General features: G+C 37.1%; 1 protein-coding gene across 2 annotated transcripts in view; it reads right to left on the bottom strand.

Annotated features, from left to right (window-relative positions):
• Positions 1 to 6,230: 6,230 nt before the first annotated feature.
• The window catches only part of ipmkb (inositol polyphosphate multikinase b), a 31,107-nt gene continuing 16,113 nt past the window's right edge, over positions 6,231 to 21,224 (bottom strand). For both annotated transcript variants that reach the window (XM_061967085.1, XM_061967086.2), the window contains 2 exons: positions 17,935 to 18,016; positions 6,231 to 13,500 (listed from right to left, as the gene is read on the bottom strand). In XM_061967085.1, coding sequence (XP_061823069.1) covers positions 12,722 to 13,500; positions 17,935 to 18,016 — 861 coding nt within the window. In that variant the 3' untranslated portion in view covers positions 6,231 to 12,721. The remainder of the gene's footprint in view (positions 13,501 to 17,934; positions 18,017 to 21,224) is intronic.

Raw genomic sequence — 21,224 nt, 5'->3', positions numbered from 1 at the left:
GTCAAACAATACTGACTGTTCCTCTGTGTGTGTTACTTTAAGAGAAAATCATGTGACCGACACAAGTCGTTTGACTGTGAGGCGCCAAACTGTTTGCCAGGAAGCGCTTCTTTCATCTCACCAGTGACGACTCGTACTGAAAGAAGCCGGAGTCAAATAAAGTGGCTTTCTTAAAAATCCTGTATTATTATAACATATTATGAAACAGCAACTGAGTGTCAATGCAGCGTCAATACAGCCGGTGAGTGTGCCACACACTCACTGAGGCGTCATTGAACCCATCACTAGTAGCACCATTAACATTGTATTTTGGTAAACTTCTATTTTTAGCAACACTTTATAATACGTACACACTATTAAGCATGAGTAAATACTGATTTAATCTTTTTATAAAGCATATTTCCAACATAAATACTCATTAGGATATGATGTATAAACAGTTATTTAAAAGTTTTACTCAATAATAGGCTTATCTATAAAATGCTGAATGGTTGCATTTTTATAAAACGAATGAGTCAACATTTCTACATGAAATATTGTAAATATATACAGTACAGGCCATACGTTTGGACACACCTTCTCCTCATTCCATGCGTTTTCTTTATTTTCATGACTATTTACATTGTAGATTGTCACTGAAGGCATCAAAACTATGAATGAACACATGTGGAGTTATGTACTTAACAAAAATAACTGAAAACATGTTTTATATTCTAGTTTCTTCAAAATATCATCATATTTTATCATCATATCACCCATCCTACCCTGGGCACTGCCACCTAGAACTGCTACCTTCGAGCAGACGCTATAGGGTGCTAAAAGCGGGCACAAATAGACTAAAAAACAGTTTTTACCCAAGAGCCATAGTAGCATTAAACTGGCACTGAGTGAGCATAATGTATCTGTCATGTCCTCATGTGTCATGTCTTTTTATCTTTTTTGGACTATAATGTGCAATAATGTTGTATGTGTATATGTATATATATGCATATGTATGGATATGTGCATGTGTGTGAATATATATATATATATATATATATATATATATATATATATATATATATATATATATATATATATATATATATATATATATATATATAGATACATATTTTCTTCTTTTTTTATCTTTTTTTACTATTTATATTACCAAATGATTGTGTATGCACCCTAGAGGATCTGCTCCAATTGCATTGTTCTTTGGACCTTTTCACTGTAATAATGACAATAAAAACTCTATTCTATAATAACCACCCTTTGCATTCTCTCGATGAGCTTCAAGCACACCTGTGAAGTAAAAACCATTTCAGGTGACTACCTCTTGAAGCTCATTAAGAGAATGCCAAGAGTGTGCACAGCAGTAATCAGATTAAAGGGTGGCTATTTTGAAGAAAGTGGAATATAAAACATGTTCTCAGTTATTTCGCCTTTTTTTTTGTTAAGTTCATAACTCCACATCTGTTCATTCATAGTTTTGATGCCTTCAGTGACAATCTACCATAGTCATGAAAATAAAGAAAACCCATTGAATGAGAAGGTGTGTCCAAACTTTTGACCTGTACTGTATAAGTACACCGAAAGTGCAGGAAGTATATATATTATTTCATATATACTTAATGTAGAAATGCTGACTCAATAATTTATAATATATAAAAATGCAACCCTTTAACGGCGACAGCTCTAAAGTCATCCACATGCTGCCTTGATGTTTTACCTACCAACTTCTTTAAGAATGTTTTTGACTGCCTATCAACAGACGTATTGCAAATAGTTAATAATTCTATTCAATCGGGCAATTTCCCGAAGGCTTTCAAAACTGCAGTCATTAAACCTCTTCTACAAACCCCGTTTCCATATGAGTTGGGAAATTGTGTTAGATGTAAATATAAACGAAATACAATGATTTGCAAATCATTTTCAACCCATATTCAGTTGAATATGCTACAAAGACAACATATTTGATGTTCAAACTGATAAACATTTTTTTTTTGCAAATAATCATTAACTTTAGAATTTGATGCCAGCAACACGTGACAAAGAAGTTGGGAAAGGTGGCAATACATACTGATAAAAATGAGGAATGCTCATCAAACACTTATTTGGAACATCCCACAGGTGAACAGGCAAATTGGGAACAGGTGGGTGCCATGATTGGGTATAAAAATAGATTCCATGAAATGCTCAGTCATTCACAAACAAGGATGGGGCGAGGGTCACCACTTTGTCAACAAATGCGTGAGCAAATTGTTCAACAGTTTAAGAAAAAAATTTCTGAACCAGCTATTGCAAGGAATTTAGGGATTTCACCATCTACGGTCCGTAATATCATCAAAGGGTTCAGAGAATCTGGAAAAATCACTGCACGTAAGCAGCTAAGCCCGTGACCTTCAATCCCTCAGGCTGTACTGCATCAACAAGCGACATCAGTGTGTAAAGGATATCACCACATGGGCTCAGGAACACTTCAGAAACCCACTGTCAGTAACTACAGTTGGTCGCTACATCTGTAAGTGCAAGTTAAAACTCTCCTATGCAAGGCGAAAACAGTTTATCAACAATACCCAGAAACGCTGTCGGCTTCGCTGGGCCTGAGCTCATCTAAGATGGACTGATACAAAGTGAAAAGGTGTTCTGAGGTCTGACGAGTCCACATTTCAAATTGTTTTTGGAAACTGTGGACGTCGTGTCCTCTGGACCAAAGAGGAAAATAACCATCCGGACTGTTCTAGGCGCAAAGTGGAAAAGCCAGCATCTGGGATGGTATGGGGGTGTATTAGTGTCCAAGACATGGGTAACTTACACATCTGTGAAGGCGCCATTAATGCTGAAAGGTACATACAGGTTTTGGAGCAACATATGTTGCCATCCAAGCAACGTTATCATGAACGCCCCTGCTTATTTCAGCAAGACAATGCCAAGTCACGTGTTACATCAACGTGGCTTCATAGTAAAAGAGTGCGGGTACTAGACTGGCCTGCCTGTAGTCCAGACCTGTCTCCCATTGAAAATGTGTGGCGCATTATGAAGCCTAAAATACCACAACGGAGATCCCCGGACTGTTAAACAACTTAAGCTGTACATCAAGCAAAAAGGGGAAAGAATTCCACCTGAGAAGCTTAAAAAATGTGTCTCCTCAGTTCCCAAACGTTTACTGAGTGTTGTTAAAAGGAAAGGCCATGCAACACAGTGGTAAACATGCCCTTTCCCAACTACTTTGGCACGTGTTGCAGCCATGAAATTCTAAGTTAATTATTATTTGCAAAAAAAACATAAAGTTTATGAGTTTGAACATCAAATATCTTGTCTTTGTAGTGCATTCAACTGAATATGGGTTGAAAAGGATTTGCAAATCATTGTATTCCGTTTATATTTACATCTAACACAATTTCCCAACTCATATGGAAACGGGGTTTGTAAAAAAGCGGAGCCTAGATGCCTCTGTTATCAGCAACTACAGACCAATTTCAAATCTACCATTCATAAGTAAAATCATTGAGAAAGTTGTCCTCCAACAACTAAATCACTTCTCGGCTTCTACTGGCTGCCACAACAACTTCCAGTCAGGATTTCGACCTCTTCATAGCACAGAGACGGCCCTTCTTAAAGTTATAAATGACATCCGTCTAAACACAGACTCTGGCAAAACTTCAGTATTAATGCTATTGGACCTCAGTGCTGCATTTGACACTGTCGACCACTCAATACTTTTGGACAGGTTGGAAAACTGGGTGGGGATCTCAGGCACAGTTTTAAGCTGGTTCAAGTCATATCTACAAGATAGGAACTGTTTTGTTTCCATTGGTGACTTTGTATCAGAACCAAACAACGTAACGTGTGGAGTCCCCCAAGGTTCAATCTTGGGGCCGACTTTATTTAACATCTATATGCTCCCACTAGGCCAGGGGTCTGCAACCCAAAATGTTGAAAGAGCCATATTGGACCAAAAATACAAAAACAAATCTGTCTGGAGCCGCAAAAATTAAAAAAATTAAAAGCCATATTACATACAGATAGTGTGTCTTGAGATATAAATTGAATTAAGAGGACTTAAAGGAAACTAAATGACCTCAAATATACCTACAAATGAGGCATAATGATGCAATATGTACATATAGCTAGCCTAAATAGCATGTTAGCATCGATTAGCTTGCAGTCATGCAGTGACCAAATATGTTTGATTAGCACTCCACACAAGTCAATAACGTCAACAAAACTCACCTTTCATGCACAACGTTAAAAGTTTGGTGGACAAAATGAGACAGAAAAAGAAGTGGCATAAAACACGTCCTAGAAAGTCGGAGAAAGTTATACATGTAAACAAACTACAGTGAGTTCAAGGACCGCCAAATCTAGTAGGACAAAACGGCACTAGCCAAATACTCGAATCAGTGAAGCATGTTTAATATAAACAGTGTGCTTTGTAACAATTAGGGAGGCTTGTGTCATGTTTGTCCTCCTACATAAACCAAAAATAAAACAAAAAATAAAAAAATCATCTTTTTCCATTTTTCATACATTTTTTAAAAAGCTCCAGAGAGCCACGAGGGCGGCGCTAATGGGTTGCCGACCCCTGCACTAGGACAAATCATGCAAAATGATAACATTGACCATCATTGCTATGCCGATGACACCCAAATCTACAGTATGTAGCGCTATCACCAAATGACTATCGCCCCATAGATCTTCTGTGCCAGTGCATTGAGCAAGTCAAACACTGGATGTGCCAACATTTCCTACAACTAAATGAAGATAAAACTGAGATAATTGTTTTTGGTGCTAAAAAAGAAAGGTTTAAAGTCATCCAATCACTGTCCCTGAAAACCTCAAATAAAGCCAGAAATCTTGGGGTTTTTTTAGATTCTGATTTACATTTCGACAGTCACATCAAATCAGTAACAAAATCGGCCTACTATCACCTCAAAAATGTAACAAGACTTAGAGGGCTCATATCAGCTCACGACTTATAAAAACTTGTACATGCCTTTATTACCAGTAGGCTAGACTATTGTAATGGTCTCCTTGCAGGTCTTCCCAAAAAAAACTGTCAGGCAGCTACAGCTTGTTCAGAACGCTGCTGCTAGAGTTCTAACAAAGACCAAAAGATGTGAGCACATTACACCAATTATTAAATCCTTACATTGGCTCCCTGTACATCAGAGAATTGATTTCAAAATCCCCCTGCTCACATATAAATCACTACATGGTCTAGGGCCGAAGTATATCACTGATATGCTCCCACTATATAGCCCTCTAGAATAAACTTCCTGAAGATGTCAGACTTTCCCCAACTCTGACTACTTTTAAAACTAGACTGAAAACTTTAATGTTCACCTTAGCTTTCAGCTAAAACTTTTAACGTCCACACTGTTTTTATTTTTATTGTTTGCATTTTAATTTTGCTTTAATTTTCTTTAATTTCACTTTGTTGTCTGTGAAGCACTTTGAGTCTGCCTTGTGTATGAAAAGTGCTATACAAATAAAGTTGCTGTCAAAACGTGGTCCTTGGGTTGTGTTTTCCCGGAATGCAAAGGAAAGTTGGCGCGGGCAAGGCGTGAATGTGAGTACATTTTTATTTTAACACTAACAAACTACAAAAAGGGGTACAAACAAAAGGCGCGCTCACAGGCGGAGATAAACTTGGCTAAGAAAACAAAAAGTAGGACAAAGGCAAAACTATGGACGTGAAACTAATAAACACTTACTGTGACAAGAGCAAAACAAAAACGTACGTGGCATGGCATGAAGCAAACACTATGGAATAAGCAGGGCATGATAATGACAGAGGTAAACAGAGTTAGAAAGGATAATGTCACCAGGACAAACAACAGAAACAGACAGGCTTAAATAGCAGTGACATGATCAGTGAAAACAGGTGCGTGACTCAAAACGTGAAACAGGTGAAAACTAATGGGTTGCTATGGTGCACAAAGTGCACAAAGAGTCCAAAAACAAAACCGAACATGACTAAAACAAAACATGATCACACACACATGACAGTTGCCTTGCCTTGCCTAACATTTTCTAGATAATGAGTAACACAAACTGTTTATAAATTGCACACTAACGGGTGTTCAAACATGCTTTATAATATGAATTCATTGTTTACCTACCCTTGACTAATGAGCTTTTTACTAAGTCGTAAAACATTTATAACTGTTTCTTTGGACACCCCTGGTGTATAAGTACATGGAAATGAGGATGTGTTTACATTAAGAGACTCACACGCTTGGTCAACGTTAAGGATGAGAGAGTTTTATTGTTTTTACATTTGATTTCAAACAGCAGTCAACTCTTTTATTGTTGATCATCAACTCATCATAGTTTGAACAGCTTACTTCAATTGCCCCCCAAAAAACTTGAAATGCAATCAAATTAAACATTTCAATTTAGAGACTGCACTGCAATGTGTTCGGGCTCAATAAAGTTTGGCAAACCAAAAAACAAAAGACAAGAAGTAAGAACCTTATATTTCTGTGTGTTTTTTCATAATAAATTGTAATAACTTTTGTATAATGTACACGTCTCACCCCTGCTTTGTCGTTATAACTGATAAGGATCATTTAAAAAATAGTAGACTATTCCGCTGTAAAAGGTTTGTACATAAAGTTAGGCGTGTGTAAAAGTATGGTAGCATGGTTATGGCGTTACACAACAAGCTTGCATCAGTGACAACAATTATTACACGTGAATATGCAGGATATGGACTTTTGTTAGCTTGCCACAGCCAGACGAGCAGCAAGACTGATAAAGCTGCCAGACTGAATGAAGGAAAATATCAAGAAGACAAAGACAAAACCCAATCAAGTTTATGAAGCGGTTCCAGATACAGCTTTGCTAAATCATGTAAACGTTTAAAGACTCTTCAAATGTACAGTATGTTGATTGTAATTACCAGCCGTCTCTTTTTGTCACATTTAAGTTGCAACTGGGCTCTAATACAAAGGGGTTATCATTTTCATTGTATATATTTAAAAGCTACATATTGTGTAAAAAGGCCTGCATGTGCACATCAGTTCAAAGTAGGGCAGTAAACATCTCACACACACGCACACACACCTTGCAGAATGTTGGATTCAAACTAATGCCCAGCAGCACTGAAAGTAATATTTCATGTACTAGATAAATATATTGGAGTTGAGCGGACCAATAGGAGAATATTTTTTCCTTTACCAGCAAAGTTACGAACCTGAATTCTGCTTAAGGTTCTGGTGTTTTATTTTCACATTATCCAAGTGGTTCCTGCATCTTTAGTCTCAGCTTCCTCTGTCCAGCCATCATTTCTGCAGCGTCAGCTTATATTAAGAACAAACTACAAACCTCTATAAATATACAGAATTCTCAATTCTAATCCATCTGTAAAATTTGAACACAATTGGAAAATAAAATAAAATAAAATGAGGCAAATAACTATACGTTTAGAGCAGGGGTGTCAAACTCATTATAGATGGGGGGCCACATGGAGAAAAATCTACTCCCAATTGGGCCGGACTGCTAAAATCACGGCACGATAACTTAAAAATAAAGACAACTTCAGATTGTTTTCTTTGTTTACAAATAGAACAAGCACATTCTGAAAATGTACAAATCATGTTTATTTTTTTACACTTACATGTTGCGGTTAATAGTATTCTATCTTTATTTGTCATTATTTATACTTTCTGAATAAATTATGTGATAATGTTCATCAGTCAACTCATTGATGTTAATTGTCAAACTACCAAGATAAAAAAATTATATCAAAATCAAATTACAGGATGTTATTTATGTAGTTTGCTCATTTTCCCCGACTGGTGCATTAATATCATGTGTTTTTTGTAGGGATGTCCGATAATGGCTTTTTGCCGATATCCGATATTGTCCAACTCTTTAATTACCGATACCGATATCAACCGATATATACAGTCGTGGAATTAACACATTATTATACCTAATTTGGACAACCAGGTATGGTGAAGATAAGGTACTTTTTAAAAATAATAATAAAAGAAAATAAGATAAATAAATTAAAAATATTTTCTTGAATAAAAAAGAAAGTAAAACAATATAAAAACAGTTACATAGAAACTAGTAATTAATGAAAATGAGTCAAATTAACTGTTAAAGGTTAGTACTATTAGTGGACCAGCAGCACGCACAATCATGTGTGCTTACGGACTCTATCCCTGCAGACTGTATTGATATATATTGATATATAATGTAGGAACCAGAATATTAATAACAAAAAGAAACAACCCTTTTGTGTGATTGAGTGTGAATGAGTGTAAATTGGGGAGGAAGGTTTTTTGGGTTGGTGCACTAATTGTAAGTGTATCTTGTGTTTTTTATGTTAATTAAAAAAACAAAACAAAAAAAACGATACCGATAACGCATTTATCGGCCGATAATATCGGACATCTCTAGTTTTTTGTTTTTACATATGTAGTATAATCTACAAAGATACAAAGAATTGCTATGGCGACATCTAGTGGACACATTTAGAACAGCAGTTTCTTTCACTAAAAATGTTTTGGCTCATTTTTATACTTAGCAAACTCATCTGTCCGCGCCGTATGTTTGACACCCCTGGTTTAGAATTAAAGGAGACGTTTCGTGTCTCTTTTTCACACATTTAACACGCTTTCTTGGGGTCTTAAAATGCCTGTGACATGTTTGAGGCCTGTCTTATTTTCAAGCGAGGGCTTAGCCTTCAAGTGTTGAAGCTCCCTATTGGCTGGGATAAAGGAACACTTCTTCTCCACAATGACAATTCTGAAAAGACATGTTTTATATTTAATGTCTGGATGCAAAGCAGCAGCAGGTAGTGCTGGAGCTTTTCATCCCGGCACACACATAAAAAAAACTCGAATACGTTTCTCAGAGGTGGGAAAGTTATCAAACAGAGGAGTTCTTATGCTAATTTTAAGACAATGATAATCAATGAAACAAACAAGAGTCAAGTGGCTTTAAGACATGGAAGTGTGATGCACAGAGTTGTCGCAATCTGGAAGAAAAGGTTATCGTGCTTGACTTCCATGAGACTGACAGGAGGGTTTATGAATGAGTGGAAGTGTAATGGCGCCTCACGTCATCGTTAAGTGTTTCATTGCAATCTACCCGCTATTTCACCGCTATTGAAAACAGCATTTGATATAACCATCTTTCATTTCTCTTACATGGTCATAAACAAGTCTTGAAAATAAGGGGTTGACTTATATTTGGGTCAATACAGTATTTCACTGAGTTTTGACGTTACAAGTATTTTTTTTCTATACCGGTGTGTCTCCTTTAAAATAATTTGACCCACCCCCCCAAAAAAAGAAAAACAATAACATTCATTTGCTGTCTATCTCCACCCACTAAGCAGGACTCATTTTCATCCTTACAAACTTAAAACTCGACTTCAGAAGTTGTGGTCTTATTAAATTGTATCCACCAGAACGGAATTGTTCCAACTGTTCAGTCGTTCATTCTCCAATCCATGACAACAACAACAACAATGGCAGAAGAGCACACCATTAATCCTTTTTGTTATATCAATTGCAGCACAGCCTCTCAAATATTTGACCCTCTAGTATAAAAAAATAAGGTCGCAAATATCAGAAACCAGAACCAAACGAAAGCACAAGTAGTCAGGCAGGTATACTATTTAAAAGCAAAGTAAAAATACATACTCGCATATATATATATATATATATATATATACAGTATATATACATACACACATATACATCCATTTTTCTACTGCTTGTCCCTCATATACACACATACATTCACATGCACACACATACACACCGTATTTTTCGGACTATAAAGTGCACTTAAAATCCTTAAATTTTCTCAAAAATCGACCGTGCGCCTAATGTACAGGATAATTCTGGTTGTGCTTACAGACCTCAAAGCTATTTTATTTGGTACATGGTGTAATAAGTGTGACCAGTGTATAGCGGTTACACCTAAGAGATACGTGTGGACTGCAATATGACGGCATTTACAATATAGAACATTACACAACGGCGCTCAAAAATCGATCAAAATGTCTTCGTACGACTTTGGCAAGCTATGCAGCCGCTTGGCTTGGCTTGTCGGAGCATTAAGACTACCGTAGTCAGATGTACTGTACTTCAACATTTGGGTATTATTATTGTGTGTATAAGGACCACAAAATGGCACCTATTAGCAGACATGTTATATGACATTTTGTTTCGCAATATTATGCAAAATCAACTTTTCTTACCTTTTGGTACTTGCTGATCTGTATTTGGGATCTGCATAAGTCCTGAAAATTTGTGCCGACGCCGTAGTCAAAAAGCTTCTTTTTCTCGATCTTCTTGTTATGGGACATTCATCCTCCGCTGTTGCCATTTCTAATACAAAGAAGAGTAAAGATCTAACTTATATCTGACAGTAGACTCGCTATGGAAGCGCTAAAAACTACCGGTTTAGTGGATTTACATAATTAATCCACGGAACTTTAGTTATTAGAGTCCTGGCTGGCTGGTTTTTCACGGGACACATTTCCGACGTTGTTGTTGCAATTGTTAGCCACGGATGAGGAGACGCTGCTCCTTTATAGATTTAAGTAAGTTTGAATGTCATTAAAACAGTTAGCTCCATCTTTTGACACTTCTTCCACCCTTGTCCTTGCACGCTACAACAAAGATGACGGGGAGAAGACGCTGTCGAAGTGGAACCACGTAAATAAGACCGCCCACAAAACAGTGCATCCTGAAGAGACTTTTAGAAAATCTATTCAACATTTTTACCAAAGAACCACCATTACATGTTATGTAGACCATTTTAAATTAAGAAAAATCATAATATGACCCCATAATGCGCTTTTGTATGAATATAGACCTGATTAGACCCGCTCATCGGCCATGCGTCGTATAATCCGGTGTGCCCTATGGTACGGAAAAAACTGTATACATACAGTATATACACACACTTATGTATAACAAATACACAAACGTGTGGATATATACATACTGTGTGTGTGTACTATATATATATATATATATATACACATATATATATATGTATATATGACAAGCAGTAAAAATGGATACATATACACATTCATACATATATGTATGTTTGTATGTATGTATGTATACATACATACATTTGTATATACACAATCATGCATACATATAACTCCCCATACATACATACATACTTGCATACATATATAATGCCATTACAACCTGTAATATTAACAATGCATCCTGGAGTGATTTTTTTCCATGAATTACCTGAGTCAAATCCCTGTTGACACTGGATTCCACAAACACACAAAAGTGACAACACAAGGTAAAAGTGTACAGATAACCTGGCTGACACGGCAGTAAAGTGGGTCAGTTTAAGCTTTAGGAAACCACGCTTGAATTTGACATTGTTGATGAGCTTCCAATTCCAGTTGAAAATGCACTGTAAACCTACGGTAAATGAAGAAAATCCAGTTGCAATAGCGTAGTTCTAATTGTTTACAGATTGTGCTATTGTTGCAATGACTGAACACAATGAACAACCGTTTTCTGGTGGCGATCGAATGATAGAATTGAACGCCCTGAACACGTTAGTAAGACTTTGACCAGAGCCAATTATGCAGAATTTTAATGCTGCACAGAGCAGAATTTAATGAATTGCTAAAAGACTGAAATTGTATGTGAATGCTGAGAGACACTGTTACTAATACTGTGTTCATGTTGAAAAAATACATCACAGGATAACAAAGCAGTCCCTAAATGTTAGGAAAATGTCTTCTATAGGCAGGGAGCTACAGGGGATATGACCACCAAAGCGACAGGACAGTTGTGATAATGCCAGGTAGTATCATATCAAGAACGCTAGAGTAAGTGCTTTGATAATTGCTGTTGGTCAGATTGTTTGTATTTTTCAAAATTGTTTCCACAAATTAAAAATGTATCCACACAAATATAGAGTACCTGACATTACGTAGTTTCCGTCTCTAAATAGTTGTGTTTACTTCTCTGATCTGCTCTCAGTATCGCGTGTGGCAGAGCAATTGCAAAGACACTAAGCTAAACAGGACAATTACGTTCAAAGTTTAAACATTTGTTGTGTAGGGTGGAGTTGCACAAGCTGCTGTCTGCTGATTGGTTTACGAATAACATGTTAGAATGGAACAGTGGACGTCTTGTTGCATCGATGTCTGACATCAACAAGTTGTGCAAACACACAATCAGGTTTACCAATTCGAACGTAATGTGGAATATTTTAATAGATCACATGTCTTTTTTTTTCTAAAATTGAGCTTTGGCCTACTATCTGTGTGGTTTCAAAAAGAATATGAGAAAATACACCTTTTTCATGCATAGAGCTAATGTCTCTCAGCATCCTTACAAAAACCACCTCCTAAAAATATTATCAAATAGTTACTATGATATAAACATCTGTGGCTCACTTAAGATTTGAGATGTTCTGAGAAACAACATTTTTTTGTGGCCATGATATAAAAATAGATTTGTCAAATCCAGTGTAATTTAAAAGGAGTACAGGAAAGGTTAGGTCACATTTTGGAGTTGGTTCATCGTGAGCGTCATGAAAGATACCTCGATCGGAATGGTTAGCACGTCGAGCTGCTGTCAGCCTCTGGCTTTCACAAACACGCACACACACGAGAGCTACCACAGATGAGATGATGATGGCCGTTCCAAGATTTGAGAATGGACAGGTAGGAGGAGACAGTGGTTCATTTTCAGGAGGTAAAAAGAGGAGGAGCCTAAACATCATCGCAGAGGATCTGCTCCAACACAGTCAGCAGACGTTTGAGGCCGTAAATGTAGCCGTGATCGTGGCTCTCGCTGGAGAAAACGTGGGCAAAGTCGATCATCTTGACTTCCACGTCCGCATCCCTTCTGCTCAATTCTGCTGCGTCATCTCCCCCTTGTCCTCGCATTATGTCCTCCTCTCTCCTGCTGCTCTTCTCCCTCTCTTTGTCCTCCGCCTTCCCTTCCAGTTGGGATTTGTTTCCATTTCCGTTTGGTGGTTGTTGGGACAACCACGTAGAGTTGTCTTGCTCACGGCCCTCTGGCAGTTTCTCTCCAGAAATGGGTTGGCATGTTGTTGTCCCCAAAGTGCAAGCATCTCCACTGTTGCCATGAGTTTTGCTCTTAGCACAAATATGGAGGCCACCTTTCCTATGATTGGTGTAAACAGAGTCTAGGCTGCAATCACAGGGCACTGCAACCTGAAAGTTGTTGTTGTTGTACTCTGCCATCTCTTCTTTCTTGCCTCCTATTTCCAGCCTTCCTTCTTCCTCCCCATCCCAACACCTGCTGCCCGCAATTGGGCTGATTGTGGGTGTGCTGAAGAGGGAGGAAAAGGCGCTTGAGGTGAAAGACGAGGGGAGACCCTCGTAGACGAAGAGAAGAGAGCTGGCGTAGAAGGCCAACTGACGCTGAGACTCAAACCAGCCGAGGATAGTTTTCACTCTGCGGATGCTGGCTGCCACGGCATCCTTCCTTAGACAAATGCCGTTGTGGAAGAATTTAGCCAAGCCTGGACGAGAGAAAAACACAATTCCTTGTTCACACAGTAGCAAAATCTGAGTCTACATATCAAGAGCCTCGTTTACATTGCACACTAAATCTGATATTTTTTGCCTTCAAGTGACACAGATCCAATCTGAACGCTCCAAAGTGCTTCAAATCTCTTTCGCATCAGATTAATGCCACATCAGGAGGTAGTCCGAATCCGATTGGAATCTAAACTTTTCAAATGTGACGTCAGTCGAAACCAGCAGTGTCAAACGTATGGCGCACGGGCCAAACAGGTTTAATTCGGCCCGGGAAATGAGTTCGCCAAGTATAAAAATTTGCTCCATTTTATTGAATGAAATTGAAAGACTTAAGTCAACATGACCATCATCTATGTAGTAGTTATTTTGGTGCAGCATTCGCAAGTGGTTGACAGCGTGATGCGCATCCTGAACTCCATTGTAAAAGGTGTGTTTCTACATTTGTTCGTTCTATTTTATTTTATACCTACATCTACCATGTTCCCATTGGTTAAGGGGAACTGCACTTTTTGGGGGGAATTTTGCCTATCATTCACAATCACTATGAGAGACATGACGATGGAAGTTATTTTGTTTTTATGCATTCTAAATATTAAATAAATTTGATCAAAAGTCTGCTTACAATGGAGCCTATGGAAGTCGCTCTATTCTGCCAATAAAGCTCTTAAAACAACATCCCAACACCTCCATTAAGGTTTTATATACATGATGTAAGTAAATATGTAATGTAGTAATGGGCGCATTTATAATAACATTTAATATTTATGTATTTTGATCATTTTAAGCACACACAGTGCGGTGCATTAATTAAAAAAATGCATCACGTTTTTTTCTTTTTTTACTTCATTACTGTTTACTACTGACTGCAGACTTCACGAGAGCCAACAAACACAATAAAACATAACTTACTGTGCAATGTCTGCTGTCATTAGGATGCCGACTGCTTGGATGTTCATATATTCCCATTTAGATGAAAAAGGTCTCATAATCCTCGCAAAGAAACGGGGTCTGGGGGGACAAGCGCTTTTTGTGTTGTTCTCGCCAGTTCCAGGTCCTACATGGCAGTCAAAGTGTCCCAATTTGTCGGAATACATTCTCAACCATCTATTTTCCAGGTGAGGGGCATGATTTATGATCTAGAATAAACTTACTTGTACCAAGGAAGCGAGGAAGCAGCAGACCACTCGATAATGTAAACAGAGGGACAAACGGAAGTGATTATGTCACCGCTATAAATAGTTTGTCTGCGTTAGCGCTTATAATAACAATATCACTAATACTTGGTTAATATTCAAGTCACGAAATGTAAATTGAGTATTGTTAGCGCTTTTTTAATTTTTTTTTTAATCAGATTTTATGGGCGGAATAGTGGAGCTAACATCGGCTCCGCTGTAAGCAGACTTTTATTTATGTTTATTTAACATTTAGAAGGCATTAAAAAAATCCATTCGTCGTCATGTCTTTCATAATGATTGTGAACGATAGGCAAAAATCCTAAAAAAGTGCAGTTCTCCCTTAGATTTGTAGTTATGTTACCATGATTTCGGCTATGGTGTTATTTTGATAATTGATTTGTTTATATTATAATTGTAATATTTGTATTAAGATAAATTCATGTGTTGTGGCAGTTGCGGATTTCACCAAATCGGTGGTTTGAGGAAACACTACTGCTTTTCCAAATATTTTTTATGGTGAACTGCCAACCTGAGAATGCTAAACAGGAAGTGTTTAAAGTTTAATGGCTTTGTAAATACACTGAGACAAAGTTTAAGTTCATTGTGTTCTTCATGGTGATTTTGAAACTGCACACAATTTTTCCAAAGAATTTTCAACTTAAAGTATTTTGCCAAAAGGATTATTTATAATGTGTACATTGACATTTTGAGAATGTGCTTGTTCTGTTTTGGCCAAAGTAAAACAAGGAAAACAATCTGAAATTGTATTTAGTTTTAAGTTTTAATGACATGATTTTAGCAGTCCGGGCCGTTTGGGATTAGATTTTCCTCCATGGGGCCCCTGAGCTAAAATGAGTTTGACACCCCTGGTCTAAACCGAAATGCGATGTGAATGCAACCTGATTGCGACTTTACCTCATTCGTGTGCACAGGGAAAGACGCAGCCCGCCAACGGAAGTGGATACGTCATCACAACATCCGGTGTCAGGTGTATTTTTCCGGCAGACAAATTTTCGGCACACTATTATAGTGTGTAAATAATAGGTTACGGGTTATGCTTGTATAGTGCTTTTCGACCTTCAAGGTACTCAAAGACACTATTTCCACATTCACCCATTCACACACTGATGGCGGGACCTGCCATACAAGGCCCTAACCACGACCCATCAGGAGCAGGGGTGAGGTGTCTTGCCCAAAGACAACGGATGGCGGAAGCCGGGGAATGAACCAACTACCAACCAAGCCTCACCATCCCATATGTAATATATGAATATGTATATGTGTATTAATATCAGTGATCCCATTGAGGCAAAAATAATAGAAGAATTGAAAAATATCAGCCATGGTTAAAGGGGTCCCTTTTAGGGTTGAAGAGATTTGACCATTTTTAAGATGCTTCGGAAGGCATTTCTTACATAGATATTATGTAAAAAAGCAAGAAAACTTATCAATAATTTCTATCTATTAGATGATATGGACTGAAAACCGCACCTCTTTTCTTTATGACTGTACCACAGCATCAATAGTTGATGTTTTTTGTTGAGAAAATATCTTCACCACATCAATACAAGCCATTTCAAAATGTAAAACATCCATAGTTTATTTCATTAGTTCAATGTTTTGTTTGGTTTGAGAAAATATCTTCACTACATCATTATAAGGTATTTCATGAATACATGAGATATGATGGCTATATTTGATAACAAACATTGTAATTTTAAAAACTTTAATATTTTGTGGAACTCGTGAATGACTTGGTAAAGGCATGGATGTAAGATTGCCTTCATGATATCTGCTACAAGTTTGTGTTTGTTCAATTATAACATGAAGTTTTTTTTTATTACATGTAATATCAATAAATTCATGAATATACTGTAATGGCATAGGATGACTGTGCACAAATCAGCCTTTCATTTGTATTTTTACGAAACTGGCTAGCACTGTATAGCTGACAGGCACACTTCCTCATAATCTTTGCATCCCGCCGCTGCCCTCTGCAGCCCACACTGGGCAATTACAGTTCACTACAAAATATTCTCATCGCTACAATACGTTTCCCCCAATCTACTGACTACTTTCATCCTCTTTACCGCCTCACTAGTTAACCTATACTTTAACGTAGTACAAACAGGCCATTTTTTTAATAATTCAAAGCTTTGCTAGGTTTAAAAAAAAGTCACCCCTCCGACGCTGGCGTAAACGCGAGTAACAATTGTAACTTCTCTTAGAGAGGTTGTCCCTGCTTAGGGGATGTGTCCACTGTCCACATGTTAGAACAGAATAATAAAACACATTTAGACAGCGTGGACACGCTTTTAGTGCAGGCTGCACTTGGCCTACTGCGTGGCTAGCATAGCTGGCTTTGACTCTTAAGTGGCCAGCTAGCCACGGTGCTGCAAAACACGTAAACAAGTCAGTTAGGGTAGGCTGCACTCGGCCTGCTAGCGTAGTTAGCGCTAAGCAGCCAGCTAACCACGGTGTGGCAGAAAGCGGCCGAGTTAGTGGTTTTATACGGAAATCTAAAATAAATACAACTTTGGCTAGAAAAATTATTCTAAATAGCAGACATCTGGGATTCCTGATATACTGTATATGTATACTTTGTTTTCGAAGAAAAAGTGATTGTTGAAAAACTAGAAAAGGTGTACACCTTGTGGCATATTTGCTTACATGTAAGTTGTTACATAAATGAGTTGAAAAATAAAGCAAAAGTAGATTCACACTGATGTTTGTGTTTTCTCTACTTAGCAGCCATAAAAAGATTAGAAACTTCCCAAATATATCACACTATAATATACATTATATTACTGTAATGTATTTTCATGTAAGAAAAAAAATATTTTTTTTAGAGATATGGCGACTTTTAGTTTAATTTTGTAGTAGTAGTAGTAGTAGTAGTAGAGAATTCCTTGTTCATTTACGGTATCCCGTCAACTTCCTTTTTTTTTTTTACTTTACCAAACTGCGCATGCAAGTGACGTCGAGGCCACCTGGTGCCTCTGCACGTTTCTACCGGAGGCTGTAATTGCTGCCAAAGGTGCATCAACAAAGTATTTAGCAAAAGCTGTGAATAAAAAAAAACAAAAAACATTGTCATTATGGGGTATTGTCTGTAGAATTTTGAGGACAAAACTGAATGTATTCTATTTTGGAATAAGGCTGTAACATAACAGAATGTGAAAAAAGTAAAGTGCTGTGAATACTTTCCGAGTAACTCTATATTGCTTAACACAAACATACCATCTTTAATGGTGTCCTTCAGAAGTCCCCTTCCATAATGCTGGTCGAACGTGTCAAACGTGTCATCGCAAAGCTTGTAAACCTGAGAGAAAATGAATTCAAGTTTAGGTTTTTGCATATGGTAAAGAACAATACACAAAAAATGGAAAAGTAAAACAACTAACAATGTTTAGTAATGTGAATAGGTGATCGAAATGGAAGCATGTTAAGTGTTCACTTCTAATAGAAAATAGAAACAAATTGCAGAACAAAACAGCAACAAACCCAATGAGAACTGTTATTTCATAACATGTTGCTGTTGTGAAAATGGCAGTAAAAATAATTCCAATAACTTTATAGGGCAATAATTGTGAAAGGATTTTAAATCCCCAGGTTTTCTCTTATTTTCCCTTTAAAAAAATAGATGTTAGCAACTGTAATGTTGGGTGCCACCTAATGATGTAACACTAACTACTATGCACTGACCACAAACCACACAGGATACAGTACGAACAGGAACTCAACTAAACCACGTGTAAGTCATACAGTTGCATTCATAGCCAAGATCACCACACAGGACATCAGTGAGTCAAATAACTTTGGGTAGGTGTCTTGTTGCAACATTGAGCCCATTTATGTGACTAAACACATTAGCTAACTGGGTGTAATCAATTAATGATTGCACTTGACATTCACATGCACTCCACAAATGTAATATTGAAAGTGGTTTACATGTTTAGTCCATTATTGTTCAAAACTGATATTCTATTCGAGGACTATCAACTCAAAGCTCTCTGTATGAATTTGCATTAATTGGTGCGATTGCAAAATGCTGTGGAGACCGATCATCTTCAAGCTGCTTTTACATGCTGGAATACAAACATTTCTAATCAAGAATTAGTAAGCAAAGTGAATGGAGTAAAATTATTTATAACCCTTTACCTTGTCCTTTTATTAAACAATCTACATAGCTTTACAGGCGGTCTTTGTGTTATGACATTTTGTGTTTATGTATGCTCTCCCATAAATGAATAATACTGTACAAATTAGAGACATGTGCACGGTGAAAGACTGAGTGGGCAGAAGAATACACAGTCGCATGTCGCTACACTGAGGAAGGTTGTCACTTTTGTTCTTTTTACGTCTATCATGTGAGACTGACTCCACTGATGGCAGTGCACCAAAGAAATTTACACCTTAAAAAGTGAAACACTGATAAAAAATTACCAGTAACCCCAATTTCATAATTCTTTCTTACCATATTTTCCCCTTACACCTTTTCCTAAATGTGAGCTTTGAGACAAACTTGTCTCAGCAGTCAACACTTTTTTTTTTTTAACTTTATGCTTAGTGACTGTAGTACTCTATGTACATACATATACATACAGTGTGTCTTTCCAAATAATGTCCAATTAACTGAATTTACAGCTGTAACCACAGGTGTACTCCAATTAAGCTGTGGCCACATCTTAAAGATGATCAAGGAAAAAAGATACACCAATGGCAAAGGGTGTGAATACTTACATAGATGTTCTTAAGTTCTTTATTTTTATTGTAACATTTCAAAAAAACGTTTTCCGTTGTTGTCATTATGGGATTTGTGTGTAGAATTTTGAGGAACAAAAATTAACTTATTCCAAAGAGGCTGTAACATAAAACGTGGAAAGTGAAGCACTGTGAATACTTTCCAGATGCACTGCATTATTATGTGTAATATTCAAGTAAACACTAAATGTTACATAAGACAAAATGTTCTTGTGCGTTACCATAAAGCAGTAGCCTAACACTGAGCAGAAACACTTCCTGTTTCCAAAATAAAATACAATTATCTCCTCCTATCAATAAGGGATAGGATGCTGGAAATAACCATTTAAATATAATCTAAATGTAATATGAATGCGGATTAGAGGAACACATTGTTTTTGTTATGATACGTTTGTGACCAATTGTGGGTTTTATGTTTACCACGGTAAAAATCCAGAACATGCAGACTAATGTGAAGTCTGTTCTCACTCTCACATTTACCAGTACAACAAAAACACTTAAAAGTACCACACTATTTATACAATGGATGTAATTGCATCATGAGCTGGTTGTGGACCTTGAGTTTGTATATAATATCTTTGCAATACTCACCAATGATGTTCAAACTAAAAATTTACCTTTGTACCACTCTGTTAATCATTGAATCAGGTGTGGTTAGGGTCAGTCAGTGAATTCCCACTCCGTTCAGCCAAAAGGGCTCCAAAATATTTATATAGATATAAATAAAAGTTGAAATTGTTAAATTGGTGAACTTTGCAAATTACCAGAAGACTGTATGATCATCATAAAATCATAGGTCTCTATCAGATAATTGTGTTTCGTGCCAGGAGATGTTATGTTTGTATACTAAGGGTATCTTAGAGTGAGCAGGAAATGATAATGCCAAAAAGCTAAATGATGAACGTCCCAATATCTAACTTGCTTCCTTTCCAAAAGATAAGTAAACATTTACACGTCCCCCTCCTGTCTCGCCCATGTGGACCTAGTAAACAGTTTCCACTCACAGTCTGTGTGTTCTTTGCCCGAGTTATCAGAGTTACATATATGCAGTGAATTTACTTGTGTTTGGGCGATAGACGGCAAAGACACAAAAGACCAAAATGAAGATATTGCTGTTCTAAGATTAATCAATGGGTATTTCTTGGTCGCTGACCAATGAGTATACGAAGGAGAGTTTGTGTAAATGAAGGTGTATGTATACTACATACATGTACATGACATTGTTTGCCACAAAGAAGACAACTTGTATTCTCTGTTGTCAGTAATCTAAAAGAAATATGTCTAGTAGAAGCAACTTTGAATGAGTTGTCATAAGTTTGTGACTGTTTCGCCTACCATTATATTAGGAAGGTGCCCGCCACCCCCAGAAAATCAAGTTAATTCTATTTACAGTACAGCACCAGATTGCTGAACAAGAAATACAAAATACCAACATAATAAATCAACTGCTTACTGCACAATGTGTAGATTAATAAATAATCATGATCCTCATGGATGTAGTTAAAAAAAAAAATTTTTTTTAAAGTGGGTGGAAACAAGCGTCTTTTCGTGTCTTTCTCAACATCTTTGGGTGTAAGTTGAATGTCAAAGTTGACCAACATCACTGTTTATGGCAAGAACTATCTACTATACAAGTGAGAGGCGTTATTTATGATCTAGCGTTAACGTTCACCAACTCAAAGGCAGCAGCTAATCGGCTCAGTATGTCAATAGCTGAATAAGCTCGTTACCTCCCTGTGATCAGAGCGCCGCTAAAAGTAGTTCTT

This window comes from Nerophis lumbriciformis, linkage group LG11 (assembly GCF_033978685.3).
Source record: "Nerophis lumbriciformis linkage group LG11, RoL_Nlum_v2.1, whole genome shotgun sequence".
NCBI lineage: Eukaryota > Metazoa > Chordata > Actinopteri > Syngnathiformes > Syngnathidae > Nerophis > Nerophis lumbriciformis.
This window is presented reverse-complemented; position numbering and strand designations above follow the sequence as displayed.